This window comes from Cupressus sempervirens, chromosome 11 (assembly GCF_028749045.1).
Source record: "Cupressus sempervirens isolate cs-2001-9-10 chromosome 11, ASM2874904v1, whole genome shotgun sequence".
Classification (NCBI taxonomy): domain Eukaryota; kingdom Viridiplantae; phylum Streptophyta; class Pinopsida; order Cupressales; family Cupressaceae; genus Cupressus; species Cupressus sempervirens.
This window is the reverse complement of record NC_143128.1, coordinates 333,159,284-333,173,368: the sequence shown is the minus strand read 5'-3', so window position 1 is coordinate 333,173,368 and position 14,085 is coordinate 333,159,284. Positions and strand designations below refer to the sequence as shown.

Genomic DNA, 14,085 nt, shown 5'->3' with positions numbered 1-14,085 from the left:
TAGAGCCAAGATGTTGGGAAGAGGGGTATTGGTTGATTAGCTTCTTCCAAGTGCTCAATAGCCTATCTTTTGGTAGGCATGTGCTTGCACCTGTTACACAACAAATTTCAAAATTGAAATGTGGTTCGATGCACCTCAAAATTTCAAAAGAAAACTAATGGAAAAGAGTACCAAAAAAAATTATGATTGATGTAAAACATATAATAGGTGATGTTTATGAGTTGTTCCATTAACAATTTAAGAGTAATAACACTCAAACAATTAGCAATTAGTTATTTCTAACAATTTGTTATCATTTAATATTAAATTATATTTTGTGTAAAGAATTACATAGATAAATTGTTGCACGGATTCAAGGTCTCTCTTATGAGACTGAACAACCTCTTGGCTAATAATCCTTGTTCTTCTTGCATTTGTAATATTTCTTATCATTTCTATCACTCTTACTTCTATTAGGACATTTAGCAGAAAATGAACAACCACATTAGACTTGAAACAAATAAGGGGCAGTTTACCTTTGTATTACCTTTACCTCTTGATAATGTTCTTTCAAGCAATACTTCAATTTCATCCAGATCATCCTCAGATTTAGATTCACTTTCTTCCTTACTTTTATTTTCTTTCTTGGAACTTCGAATGGTTAGTGAAGTTGACATTATCAGATTTCCACAATCAATTTGTAAATAATTGGTCTTCTGGATTTGGTTAGTGAAGATTTAAAAGAATTTATAGTTGTGACCATACTATTATCAAAATTGCTCAAGTTAAATGTAGTCAACCGAAAAACTAAACTGTCAAGTGTTAAAACATTACTAGGCATAGATCTCACTTCTTGAATAGCATAAAATTTGATAGCATAAACAAGTAGAAGAGTCCTAAGAACATTACTTACAATTTTTGTGTCACTAAAAACTCCTCCAACAACTTTGATTGCACTCATAGCTTCTTTGATTCCATTTACATATTGTACAACATTCTCACCTTCTTTCATTCTCATGTCATCGTACTTGCCTCTAAGACTTTCAACTTTAGCTCTCCTTACATTTGGACCTCCATCATGTACAAGTGCTAGTTTATTACATCTCTCTCTCCCTCTCCCTCTCTCTCTCTCTCTCTCACACACAAACACACACACACATTCTATTACCTCATTATTAAAACCTATGTGAAATTTATGTGTCTCTCTTCCCCATTTAAATATCTCTATCTATTTTGATCCTTTATTTTACTCCTTCTTAAGCTATAAACAATCTCTCTCTCTCTCTCTCTCTCTCTCTCTCTCTCTCTCTCTCTCTCTCTCTCTCTCTCTCTCTCTCTCCCCTTCCCCCAAACATCAACATTCATGTTTATTATAATTCCTAATTAATCTCCTCCTAAATATCAACTTCATGACTCTCTCTCATTGTATTCTGGCTCTATTTTCCACATGTCCCCCCCCCCCCCCCCCCCCCCTCTCTCTAGACATTCCTTTTTCTCACTCTTCCTTGTCTGTCAACCCTCCCTCTTTAGCATTTAGCTATTTATCCCTCTCACTCTTGCAATATACCCCCCTAATTACCATATATCACTAAATCATGTCTCCCACCCTCTCCTCCTTTGTTGAGGCTCTCTATAAAATCTATTTCCCTCTAATTGCCCTCCCTATTCTTTCTTTTGACTCTCTATGAAATATATTTCCCTCTAATTATCCTCTTCCACTATCTCCCGTGCCCATTCTTACCATCTCTTCCCCTTATTTATCCTCTATGTCTACCTAATTTATCTTACCATTTCCCCATCCTCCTATCCACTCGACATGCAATAATCCTAATATTTGAAGTATAAACATGATTTTTGTTCCACCAAAACATTATCTACACACTTTTTTGGTACTTGTCGTAGGCATAGTACTATTGTAATCACTATTTGTTATCTAGTGATTAATAATACTTTTTTCAACCAATTGAAATTGATTATTTAAAAAATAAATCATGCAATCACTATTTTATATAATACAAATGCATAGATTTTAATTTATCAACTCATAAAACTTTGGGTCTTATACATGAATTTATCAGAAGAACTTGTATGTAATTTTCTAGGCAATTTCCACAGGATGTTAATTGTCCTAATCAAAATTACATTATGCTTAATAGTTCGATTAGCTTACAATAAGGTATAATGTTTATAAAAATAGTTCTATCCTTAAGACATACAAGGAGCGATAAGAACACACATATTTCTCTACATGAATCACTATGGACACTAACAACATGAATATACGTGCTTATTCTGGCATGGAGGATCAAATATACAAAAGCATTTGCACTGTTCGCTAGGTAATCGGTGGGTTTTATATTGCATAAAATGTAAAGGAGAATGAGCATTGAACATGTCTTGTATGAAATAGAGCCAAGATGTTGGGAAGAGGGGAATTGGTTGATTAGTTTCTTCCAAGTGCTTGATAGCCTATCTTTTGGTAGGCATGTGGTTGCACCTGTTACATAGCAAATTTTGAAATTGAAATGTGGTTCGATGCACCTCAAAATTTCAGAAGAAAACTAATGGAAAAGAGTACCCAAAAAAATTATGATTGATGTAAAAAATAGAATAGGTGATGGTTATGAAATGCATAACTAAATAATAGTTTAAGAGTAATAACACTCGATTAATTAGCAATTAGTTATCGCTAACAGTTTGTTATCATTTAATATTAAATTATATTTTATGTAAAGAATTACACACATAAATTGTTGCATGGATTCAAGGTCTCTCTTATGAGACTGAAGAGCCTCTCGGTTAACAAGGTCTCTCTCTTATGGGACTAAGAGCCTCTCAACTAATTAAGATGATTCATTTAATGTGCTATATGTTGCCATGCCATAACTATCAACATACATACATATATATTTATGTAAAAACATCTATTTTCATCTATTTCTAAGGTACAATAACTATTGAGAGGGTACAAGTTAAGTCTAGGAGATTTCTTTAGGCTTTCATAATCCATGAAATGCATTAGTAAACAAAACCCAAAATATAAAATGAGAACATTAAAATTCAATTATCACTAAAGTAAATTATAATTAATGTTAAATTACATGAATATATAGAATATAAGAAAATTAACTATTTAAATACTAGAAAGTCAATGAACAATTATTCTTTGTCCTCATCAAATATAGTAGTTTATCACAATCCATTACAATGTTTTCTTTCCTTATTTTAGCATCAATTTTTCCAATCATACTCTGAATGATAGAACTGAAGGAGAAAATTCATTTAATATTTTTATTAATCTACAAACAATTTAATAAATCTACTAAAGAAAAAATAATAAAAACTTCAGATAATATATGGTGAACCAATTAAAAAATAGATATATATTCTAAAATAGATTTAGTAGAAAAATAAAATAAACATCAAACATTACAAATATCATTTAATATTTTTAAAAATGAGCTCAACAAATAGAATAAAAGTGAAGTGAAAACATAAGTCATAAGGTGGATATAGAATAAAAGTGAAGTGAAAACATAAGTCATAAGGTGGATATTTAATTTCGAAATAATATTTTAGTGCAGCCTAAAAATACCAAGCGAACGGTCAAATTGTGTCACACATTTTGAGCGGCCTTTTTCCTACTTTATTAAATTGTCTTGACTTTTCATCGATACAGCTTCTCCAGTGTTATAAAGGGCGCAGAAGTAATTATCAAACGAACAAAGACCGTTGGATCATAAGTGCATCCGACGGCTGTGAATTAAGGGGGAATAAATTCAAATTTGAAATGTCGAACGGTTAGATAGTTTGAAAATCACTAGTAAGTTACCGTTAGTGTAAAGGAGCGGGGTGTTTTAATTTTCTTTGACAATATTCAGAGAGGGGTTCATTTTCATTTTATGTGTGCATAAAATTTCATCTTTGGGCATTTTTGAAGCGTTTGAATGATCTTATGGACAATAAATTTCAATCATTATTGATGGAGAGTTGGAGCCCAGAACAAGGTAAGTAGTACACAAGTCGTATATTTGCCCCAAATCCAGTGAGACATTCGGCCTTGAAATCCAGCTTTTCTTTCGAGTAGAAAATCAGTAGTGGGTATTCCCAAGAAACACGATTTCGGATTTTCCACTTACGAAACAGGTTTTTCTTGTGTGCACAGGGGTTTCGCCAGATTTCGTAGTTTGCGGTGGCTCTCCTGAAATGGAATTTGAGGCACAGGATAACAGTTTTTCCTTCAATTCAAAGATCGAAGATTATGATAGTGATCAATACGATTTTTCGGAAAGGAAACTCGAGGAAGAGGCAAAGGCAGATTGCTTGACCTTGGAAACAGAGGAACAGGAAGATCAGTGTCAAGAAATGGAAGTGGAGGCAGAAACAGATCGCTTCTCCTTTGATTGCAAGGAGAAGGAAGAAGATCATAGTCTCACGGTCGCCATGTTTCCAGAGGTGCATTCCCCTCTAGCAGCCGAAGGGTGGTCTGAAATACCTTTAAAAACTCCCATTAAAAAGGAAGAACAAGAAGCTCATTTCAGCACTCCACTTCATACTGTGGCTGAGGACAGAACTCTTGACATTCCCGTTTCTGTTTCTGGTGGCTGCCGTTTGGAGGATAATGGGTGCCAGACCGACATTTACTTGGAATCCGAAGCCTCTGAGGATCTCACTCTCTGCAATTCACTCGCAAGACTTGTTACAGGGCATCAAGATATGGAGATTTCCAAAGGTAACTTATCTTGAAACCCTTAGGGTTTCGTCGGTTCCTATGACTAATCATTCTTTCTAGGTAGCATGTATCTGGATTATGTGACTAATTGGCTCGTCTGACTGCATTTGTTTATAAATACTAGTTTAGGGTTTGTAGTTCTTTTCCGGAAGCATATTCAAACTTGCTCCCAATACCTCCGTGGAATGGCAACCCTTTGATTCACTTGTAACTTGGGTAGGGAAGAAAGCAGCTTGAGTGAAATATCTTTAGGTAGCACACTGCAAACACTTGTTCTTATTTCATTCAAGGACTTCTTGTGCCGTTGTAATTTCATACTAAAGGAGGTTTTCCGTTGACAGTCGCTTCTATTATTGGATATAGATTATTCTTCCTAAGAAATCCGTAAGGATATCTCTATAGGAATACTCGAGGACATATCTGTCGCAGTATTCCATGAGGTTATAGCTGTGGGATATCTGTTAGATTGCATTTGTCTACATATAGAACCCGCTGCTTTGTAATTGATAAATTTGTTAATCTTACATTAATGTTTATGTTTAAGTAATGTACATTGTTCATGTGGTAAATGGTTGCAGAAGATACAATCATATTCATAAATGCTGGAGAACAACTAGCAGGAATTGATTTTCAGGAAGATTTGTACTTTGTGGGTGGGGATATAATAAGAACAGAGGAGGCTATTGTGGAAAAGGAAGATTCATACATATATCAAACAGCTCGGTTTGGGAACTTCTCTTACGTAATTGGGGATCTACCTGCTGGCCGCTACATTGTTGATCTTCACTTTGCAGAGATAATCTTTACAAATGGTCCCCCAGGAATGCGTGTTTTTGATGTCTTTATACAGGAAGAAAAGGCAAGATAACTGTATCCAGGTTATATGTTAGCTTTCTTTGTTTCCTAGTTCTAGTTCATGTTTTCTAAGTTGAAATCTTGGTGCAGATTCTTTCTGAGTTTGACATTTATGCTCGAGTTGGTGCCAATACACCTTTTGTCCTGATGGATGCTCCAGTAAATGTAATTGATGGAGGAAATATAACAATTCGATTTGAAGCAATCATTGGCAGTCCCATTGTTAGTGCTATATGCATAAGACAAGCACCTCACTTTGGTATAGCCTCTAATTTTCAATTGGTGTCATCAAAATGTATTTTATTCATGGCTCTCTAGATGTTTCCTATTAAGGGTTAGGCATGGAAAAGTTTGATATTCTACTGACAGAAGTAAGCTGTAGGTGAAAAAATAGAAGTTAAGCTCCACATTAGAGAAGAAGACTCCAGGCAAATAGATCATGTCCAGGAACCGAAACTAGGTGAAGAGGACTGCAATCAGAAGGTAACAATGAGATAGATAGCCCTTATTTCTGTTCATCTTATAGCAGATAAGAATACAATGATGTTTTCACAGTCAGCAGAATGCAATTTTTTAAAAGGTCCTTTCTTTAACTTCTGATTTAATACTATTAGGGTACAATAGAGATTCTTTTTATCAAGAATTACAATATGTGCCACAATGGTTTTCAGTGTAGAAGCAGAGCTTGTAAAGCTTCTCTGGAGTACAAAAGAAAGTTTGAAGAGCTTGATAGAGAATTTGAATTGAAGAAGAAAGAATGTCATGAGGCATGGATATCACTGGAGGACACCAATCGCCAACTTGACAAACTACGGAATGAACTGATGCGCAAGTCTATGCATGTGGGCTCCTTAGGTACAAAGAAAATTGATCTTACATTGCTAACTTCAGCAATTCTTTATCCAATTTGTGATTTGATATTGATTTTGCAACAATTTATCTTATTTTTTACAGCTTATGCCGTGGAGGGTCAAGTCAACGAGCTAAGGGATCTGCAGGACAAGCATGAGAGCGAGAAGAAAATGTGGGTCTCTAAAATCCACCTATTGAGTGACAAGCTCAAGGTAGGAACTGAGAACAATATTTTGTATTTTCAGAAAGTCGTTTTTCTAGATGCATCAACTGTGCAATCTGAGCATGATTTTGAATTGTTTCTGGGGATAGCAGATGCTGAAGAGTGACTGTGTTAAAGTATCAGATGAGGTCAATTGTTATGTCTCTTCATTTTCTGATATGAGTGGAATGACTTCTGCTGTGCAAGCTCTACGTAAGTTTTAAAATGTTTGAACTATTTTAAACTTTTCATTGCAAACCTTCAAGGAACTGCTATTTATATAATTTTTTATTTTGTAGTTGATCAGCACGAAGAACTGAAAGTCCAGTTCATTGAACTAAAAGCAAAGTTTGTAGAAGAATGTAAGGAACGCAAGCAACTCTATAACAAATTGCTGGAGCTCAAAGGCATGTAAACAATTCATGTTTCTTATTATCTGAATGGAAACAATTAGGTCATTGGGGTAAATGCTGAAGTCATTGTTACTTTTGTTTTTTCTGCAGGAAACATTAGAGTCTTCTGTAGGTGCCGCCCATTGAGTGCTGAAGAGATCATGCAAGGAGCCGTTTCTGTAGCAGAGTTTGATGCTGCCAAAGACTGTGAGATCAACATACGGGCAAATGGGGCTCCCAAAAAAGTCTTCAGATTTGATTCAGTTTTTACCCCACAGCACAATCAAGGTAAATGGTCTTTACAGATGCTATAAGATTTGTAAATGTTTCAGTTGAAACTCATTTTTATTGTCATGTCAAGCATAGAAGTACATAATTTTTAGAAACAACTCATTTGTAACTATTGTTATTCTGGCAGAGGATGTTTTTGCCGACACTGCACCTGTTGCCATTTCAGTTTTGGATGGGTTCAATGTTTGCATTTTTGCGTATGGACAAACTGGAACTGGGAAGACATTTACAATGGAGGGAACAGAAGAAAACCGAGGTGTCAACTATCGAACATTGGAGGAGCTCTTCAGAGTAGCTCATGAAAGAAAAGGGCAAGTGAAGTATGATATCTCTGTTAGTGTCCTAGAAGTATACAATGAGCAAATCCGAGATTTGCTTGCAGCTCCTCCTCAACCAGGACAAACCATAAAGAAGTAAATCCTAAACACATTTAATGCTTCGTGATTTATCTTGTCATTATATAGTTCTCAAATATTAATAATAAGCCAAATTATTTGAAATTTTTGCATGTGTTATTGATAGGTTGGAGGTAAAACAGGTAGCTGAAGGGGTTCATCATGTTCCAGGGCTTGTTGAAGCTCAAGTGCATAGCATGAGTGAGGTCTGGGAGGTGCTGCAAACTGGAAGTAGTGCTCGAGCTGTTGGCTCAACTAATGCTAATGAACATAGCAGTCGTTCACACTGGTATGTGATACCCCTGAAGATAATTTATTCAAATTTGTAATGCTTTAATCTGTAGCTCGTGCTTTAGTCTCACTCACATAAATCAGGTTTTTGATTATTCAATCCTGCTCCTATATCTTAGAGAAAAATCATTTGAATTTTTTATGTTTTGTTCTGTGTGTTGGATGTGGATCATATGTTTGATTTTCAATTAGTCCTTGCGTATTGGTATTTTGCAGTATACTTTGTGTGATGGTTAGAGGTGAAAATTTGATTAATGGAGAGTGCACCAGAAGCAAGCTTTGGCTCGTGGATCTTGCAGGTAGTGAGCGAGTTGCTAAAACTGATGTTCAAGGAGAGCGCCTTAAAGAGGCACAGAACATTAACAAATCACTCTCTGCACTTGGGGATGTAATATCTTCTCTAGCAACCAAGAATAGTCATATTCCATTCAGGTTTATTTGATAACAAAGTCTCTTTCTCTCTCTTTATGTTTTATGTTTTATACATTGAAAGAACACAACTTTCTCAACTTCTATGATCTGTTGTTTGGATACAGAAACTCCAAGTTAACACATCTGCTACAAGATTCATTAGGTGTGAACCTTTCCTTTCTAAATATATTTGGATTTCTTTTTTCTTTTTTCAGATGCTACTCTATCCTGAGCTGATTAAAACAGCTTGTGAGATCTGAGATTAATTATATTTGCAGGAGGAGACTCAAAAACTCTCATGTTTGTTCAAATCAGTCCTAATGAAAATGATTTAAGTGAAACACTGTGCTCGCTCAATTTTGCTAGTAGAGTTCGAGGCATAGAACTTGGTCCTGCTCGCAAACAAATTGATTCAACTGAACTTTTGAAGTATAAACAGATGGTATTCCCTATTTATGGCTTATAAATAAAATGCTTCCAGAGAATACAGCTTTTAATCATGCTTGCTTAATTCATTGTTGAGCTTACTGCTGAAATCTATGCAGGTTGAAAAGGCCAAACATGAAGGGAAATCAAAGGATGCTTCAGTAAAGAAGATGGAAGAGACCATACAAACTTTGGAGGCAAAATTGAAGGGAAGAGACCAGGCATATAAGAGTCTTCAAGATAAGGTTCATATAATGCTGGCCTAGTTTGGTTCATGATACGAATAAGCTGAAATGTTTAACCTACACTAAAACTTTTGTTGTTGTGGATAGGTGAAAGAATTAGAAGCACAACTTGCTGTTGAGAGAAAGGGTCGAATAACTCTGGAAACTAGACTTAAAGAGCAACAGCAACAACAGGCTGAAAAATTATCTGAAAAACCACCTTTAATGCGTCTTAAGAACATCAATGAAGCCAGTGTATTAAGAAGAGACTTGGTCAACCTCTCAGATCCTCTGACTGAAAATAGACAGAGGTACAATACCCTGGAGTGCAGCGGAGGGAAGCTACAGGATACTGAGATTCTCCCGAGGAATGTCATGATTGATCCTTATTCCAAGGAACAGAAAGAGAATAATGCTGAGCTCTGTGATCATCAGAAACCCATGCCAAGAAGAACAGGCAGAGCTTCAATATGCACAACAAGTCGAAGAACATCATTTGTTCCTCCAGCAAGGCGAGTCTCAATGGTACCCCTACCAGTCACACGAAAGGATTGTGCAATGGATACCCTTACATCATCTAAAATTAGTGAGGATGTAGAAGCTATTAACAAGGGGTCTTTTCCTTCTAACCAGAACCCCGTTTCCATCACAAATTCCAATCAGGATCCAGTTATGTTACCCTCTTCTACTCCTGTGAGCTTAAGAGGACTTAGGACTTCTAACACACTTAACAGGTTGCGCCGTAGTATTCACAAGAAAGTTCAATTAAATTCTCCCATTCTGAGAGGACAACATAATGATCTTACTGCTGGTGAGAGGGCAAAGTTGCCACCACTCGATACTAATAGAATCAGACGAATAAGTTCTGCAAAAACTTGGGGAAGGATTTCTGGTACTGGAAATATTTCTGCTCAAAGAGTATTGTGTTCAAACAGATCTGGCATGAAGCCTCCAACACAGCTGAGAGAAAAGGAAAGGATATGGAACAGGTAATGCAGAGGCTATTTTTGGCTGCATTGCCAGATAAATTGGAGACTCCTCCCTGTAAAAAAGTACGAAAATTCTTATTACATGTTTCTAAGTTTTACACTTGAATACTCTAGGATATTCTTTTAACCTTGGCAATATGCCAGTTTTCTGGCTGCTTCTTAAAATTATCCACACTTACCTATCTTCGTGGCTAATTTCATCTTTAAGGTCAAGGCAACAATCAGATGGTTGGAGTCACTATTCTCTAGCTTATGTCTGTACTGTAGTTGGACCTTGTAATCATGGATTGTGGTTCCATAACAGATCTTTCTTCATGTAAGATTGACCTCCATTGTAAAATTATTGCAATTTACTTTATCATTGATCCCTACATTAAGCTTTTTGTTCTTTCCTTTAATGGGTGTTTGAGTTGTTGGTATGACAAAAGAAAGGATGCATGTAGGTAGGTCTGAATGTGTATTTTTATTTAGCTCTTACCTTGTAATCATGGAGTGTGCTTCCCTAACAGATCTTTCTTCGTGTACGATTAACCTTGTAATCATGGATTGTGGTTCCCTAACAGGTCTTTCTTCATGTAAGATTGATCTCCATTGTAAAAATATTGCAATTTATTTTGTCATTGTTTCCTACATTATGTTTTGTTTTCTTTCCTTAAATGGATATTTGTGTTGTTGGTATGACAAAATAAAGGATGCATATAGGCCTCAATGTGTATTTTTATTTAGCTCTTACATTTGCATTCAGAGTGCTTGAATTATTTTTCTCAACTATTACAATTTAACAGTGTATGCTTTCTTCAATGCTGACTTATTGGTGAGTAGATTGCTTATGAAAGATTACCACACAACTATTTATTGTCATTATTTGGCTTTCCTCTTTCATGTGAAGATGGAATTATAATTAAACTGTACAGAATGTGTGAAATAATGAATTGGAGACCAAAAATAAGTTGTTCACTATTTTCTGTTATAGATTTCAATTGGAGTCTCCCCACTTTAAATCAGCATTCCTCTATTATCTAGTAAAATAATTTGTCAAATAAGAATTGCTACAAGAATTTGTCTAGTTTTTGTTACGATCATGATTATAAGTTACTGCAGAATAGTACTACTGACTTCCACGAAACAATTTGATCTTTATAGTTTGCATATAGAGGCTGTGGATCTTGGACGGGAGGAATTATTTGTAACACAAATTGAGTCTTTGCCTAGTGCACTTGATTAAACATGGCTGATATTTTTATTAAGAAACTAGTTCATAGCTGATATTTTATTCATAACATCTTAATGGCCATGCATGGCCCCATCAAAAAGGTTCAGTACACCAAATCACAACATCTATGTACCACAACACTTTGTCCAATTGTTCGAGGCAAAGTATAATATTTAGAATTGTATAATGTACAGGGCACATAAGCTTGTAGGCATTACAAAATTGATTAATTAGTGAAGCCAAGAATTTTGATAACACTAGCACTTGCATTTTTGAAGGGTGGAAGGGTTATGCTGATAGTGTTCTATACATTAAATGACATCACTATATTGTTTTTTATTAAGGAAAATAGGTTTTGATGGGTTCTTGAAACCCTTTACAAATCATGAAATTTTCAATGAAGCCCAAACCAAACAAAACAACAGTCCAAAGGTGAAACAAGTCAACAACCAAGATGTTGTGACTAGGGTGGCCACATGAAAACACATCAACCACCTACGAACAGGTTTTTAATGGGAACTTGAAACCCCATGGTAAAACTGAGGATAAGAAATAAGCCTCTTACCATGTTTGACTACAAAGAACAACAGGCCAAAAGTGCTAGGAGAACCAGAAATGGGACAACCACAACCTCAAGCTTTTTCTTTTGGTCTCGTCTTATGAGATTGTAATCCCATATCAAAAGGAGTGCAGGGCTTGACCTTATTACCTTTTACTTTGATCCATCCATCCTCCACCAAACTAATAGCCTTCTGTCATGTAAAGTCATTAGCATCACAACTAGCCCCCAAAATCGGGGAGTGTACATTGGCAGAAGAGGGGACAACAACATCTTGAGACGGGGCAGCCACATCTAGAGACGGAGCCCCGGGAGGGGCATTAGTTGGATCACCAGAGACATAATCTGAAAGAGGGAGAGCAAAGGAGGTCACCATCGGAGGGGAAGTGGTCATACCATCAGAGACAATAGTCAAGTCCACCACCAAAGTGTCCTGAGAAGAGCCATCATCCTCAGAAGAGGAGGCATTCTGAACTGTGTAGTGCTCATCTGAAATCCCCTTCCACCAAGGAGACTTCTTTGATCTAAATTTTTTAGAGGAGCAAACTACTGCAAGGTGGTCAGTCTTGTGGCATTTCCTACACCCTCATAATCAAGTAGCTGGATCCAAGACCCAATCAAAGAGTCCAACTTAATCTTTTTAGGGAGTCCCTTGGAGATGTCAGTCTCAGCCAGGATGCAAGCATACATCATCCGAAACACATTGGAAGATGCAATATCAACCAACAAGAAGTCTCTGAGGGCATCCCCCACCACCTCCAGAACAAAGTCCAACCATAGGTGAAGGGGGAGATTCGACAACCTGACCCATGGAGGATCTTATTGAAGGATTCCTTCAACGGGTCAAAATCCATATACCAAGGTTTAGCCATCAGGGGAAACTTCTCCCACCAAGAGAAACCACGGCACAGGATGACATTTCTATCTTCAGTAGAATCAAATTTGACAATGAAAAAACCCCTTGCCACAAGGTACATCTGAGTTATTCTCAAAATGAAGGGTTCCCAAACACAACAAATCTAGGCATGCAGGTCCGACAGAGAAGGCCAAAAACCCTTAAAACAAAATATTGTAGCAGTGGAGGAGAAATCATCCACATAAGTGGATATCTCATCGACAATTTCAGCCTCTAAAACAATCCTCAGGTTACTTGCAGCCACTAGCACAACACGCACAGTCTGACCTCCATAATCACGAAGCCTCGAGTGCCCATTCAAACCACCAATGCCGACCTCATAAGCAACAACATCCACATAAGAAATGGCAGATCTACCAGCAACATGAGGCGGAGCAGTAGCTGTCCCAATAGGAAAATCAGAGAGGCCTCCAAAACTAACACCACGGGCAGGAGAGGACTAAGACCCAACTAGGGCAACACCGCACAAGACGAATTCCTAAATAGGTGACAAGGCTCTCCCAGCCACGACCACACCCTTGGAAGAGGCCTGTACCAAGACCTGGACAAAGCTGGAGTCAAGCCCCAGAACAAACATCCACGGGGACAAAGGAGTAGGTGTAGGCAAAGCAATTGTGGGCATTGTTGCAAAGGGAAAATAGCATGTGACGTTGCTTTATTTTGAGTTACATCACTATATTGTTGATGTAGAGAATGTTTGTAATATCAATATGATTGGTGTATTATTTTTGCACACACATTATTACTTGCAGTAACTTCCTAAAAACTTGTCGTAATGGTAATTTACTCGGTAATATCCCATTCTAATCAATGCATGCATGTAAGCATGGTAGAACTCATCATTCATATCAACCAGTTTTTCTTGTAAACTCTATTTCTATATATAGTGTGCATATTACTTTCTTCCCACAACTTGCCAAAAATGTAGTACTTCTATGTGATTATCTAATTCTCTATTAGCCCCAACTTCATCTCTGTCATCAATTACCACAATAACTATTTCTTTCCTCCACTTGAAAATGTCATTTTATTATCTCTCTTGAGTAGCTTAAGTTGAATGTCACCATCTTTGGATTTTGTGTTTGTATTTCTGATTCTTTTCCATATCATGTATGAACACTCTTGTCCAACTTTCTATGATACCCCCTATATGTTTCTTTATATATGTTTAAACGTAATGGCACTACAGGTGATCATTGGTTTCTATTAATTATCAATCTTATTTCTAAGAATTAATAAAGAGAGTGAATAGCATGTTTTTTTTCTTGGCCTTTGGTATGTGTATATTTAAACTACTATTTTAACTAAGCATGATTGAACTTTCATTAATCAGCTCATTTAGAAGAAATATCTAGAAA

The 14,085-nt window shown here is 36.5% G+C and overlaps 1 protein-coding gene across 2 annotated transcripts; it reads left to right on the top strand.

Annotated features, from left to right (window-relative positions):
* Positions 1–3,835: 3,835 nt before the first annotated feature.
* On the top strand, positions 3,836–10,410 carry LOC149529446 (kinesin-like protein KIN-14R). Of its 2 annotated transcripts, none has more exons than XM_089809769.1 (17): positions 3,836–3,986; positions 4,145–4,711; positions 5,290–5,570; positions 5,657–5,825; positions 5,961–6,049; positions 6,238–6,421; positions 6,521–6,630; positions 6,734–6,833; positions 6,920–7,027; positions 7,124–7,300; positions 7,431–7,716; positions 7,826–7,987; positions 8,206–8,421; positions 8,526–8,563; positions 8,679–8,842; positions 8,946–9,071; positions 9,159–10,410. In XM_089809769.1, the coding sequence occupies exons 1-17, from the start codon at positions 3,935–3,937 to the stop codon at positions 10,041–10,043; spliced, it is 3,714 nt and encodes a 1,237-aa protein (XP_089665895.1). In that variant the 5' UTR covers positions 3,836–3,934; the 3' UTR covers positions 10,044–10,410. The 2 variants fall into 2 exon arrangements, with proteins under 2 accessions (XP_089665895.1, XP_089665894.1); XM_089809768.1 differs by having other exon boundaries at positions 5,949–6,049.
* The last annotated feature ends 3,675 nt before the right edge of the window (positions 10,411–14,085 follow it).